The following is a 1,205-nucleotide window of genomic DNA, read 5'->3' on the forward strand; positions in this document are numbered from 1 at the left end:
ATATATATACAATTATTTTAGATTGTATATATATACACAACTAATTCAGCCTAATTCAGACTGCAGTCAACTTAAACTGCAGAATCCTTTCAGACATCAGACGTTGAATCAAAGTTTAATTAAACGTTCTTTGGTTGAATGAACGTTGAATTAAAGTTGTTTCGTTGATTCAACGTTGAATTAAAGTTTGTTTCGTTGATTCAACGTTGAATTAAACGTTCTTTTGTTGAATCAGCGTTGAATTAAAGTTGTTTCGTTGATTCAACGTAGAATTAAAATTTGTTTCGTTGATTCAACGTTGAATTTAACTTTTTTTGTTGATTCAACGCTGAATGTAACGTTTTTTGTTGATTCAACTCTGAATTAATATTTGTATCGTTGATTCAACGTTAAATTTAACGTTTTTTTGTTGATTCAACGTTGAATTAAAGTGGTTCGTAGATTCAACGTTGAATAAAATTTTGTTTCTTTGATTCAACGTTGAATTTAAAGTTGCTTCACTGATTCAACGTTGAATTAAACATTGTTTTGTGGATTCAACGTTCAATTAACCGTTTTTTAGTCGTATTTACGCTAATTAAACGTTGTTTCAACGTCATTTGTCTAGTGAGAATGACTGGTACGTGATCTTACCTCATCAGGGTCATGGAGATGATGATACGCGCCATGTTGACTGATGATGAAAGCCGCTGAAATACGGCCAAGAAATATCGCTCGCCTCTCCTCTCTACTACTGAGATAACTGCCTTTATTGTTGCAATTGAATAATCAAACAATGGTTCTGTTCATGAAGAAAAAATCGCAAACTTGATGACTATGTAGAGAATTAGTTTAATAATGTAAACAACACCCTTGTCGTAAATTTATGCCGCGTTCTCGTTGACCAATAATTCTTTTAATAAAGAAATAATATCCATTTCGTTTGTAACGTAGAGAATAGGTATAAATAATTTATACAGCACTCTTGCCATAAACTTCAACCGCGTTCTCGTTTTCAAAGCGCCCTGCTAAGTAGACTCTTAGAAGTGATTATTTATCAACGAGGGAACTCTTCCGCTTTGATCCACGCGCCCCTTCATCATGTAGCTGCCAGCACTGCCCTTCATCATGTAGCTGCCAGCACTGCCCTTCATCATGTGGCTCACTCTGCCAGCACTGCCCTTCATCATGTGGCTCACTCTGCCAGCACTGCCCTTCATCATGTG

At 35.7% G+C, this 1,205-nt stretch overlaps 1 protein-coding gene across 1 annotated transcript in view; it reads right to left on the reverse strand.

Annotated features, from left to right (window-relative positions):
* Positions 1-1,019: 1,019 nt before the first annotated feature.
* The window catches only part of LOC125178477 (hemicentin-2-like), a 32,122-nt gene continuing 31,936 nt past the window's right edge, over positions 1,020-1,205 (reverse strand). Inside the window, exon 12 of the mRNA XM_047882271.1 lies at positions 1,020-1,193. Within this exon, the coding sequence (XP_047738227.1) occupies positions 1,020-1,193 (174 nt within the window). The remainder of the gene's footprint in view (positions 1,194-1,205) is intronic.

This window comes from Hyalella azteca, unplaced genomic scaffold, assembly GCF_000764305.2.
Source record: "Hyalella azteca isolate HAZT.00-mixed unplaced genomic scaffold, Hazt_2.0.2 contig10062, whole genome shotgun sequence".
NCBI classification, from domain to species: domain Eukaryota; kingdom Metazoa; phylum Arthropoda; class Malacostraca; order Amphipoda; family Hyalellidae; genus Hyalella; species Hyalella azteca.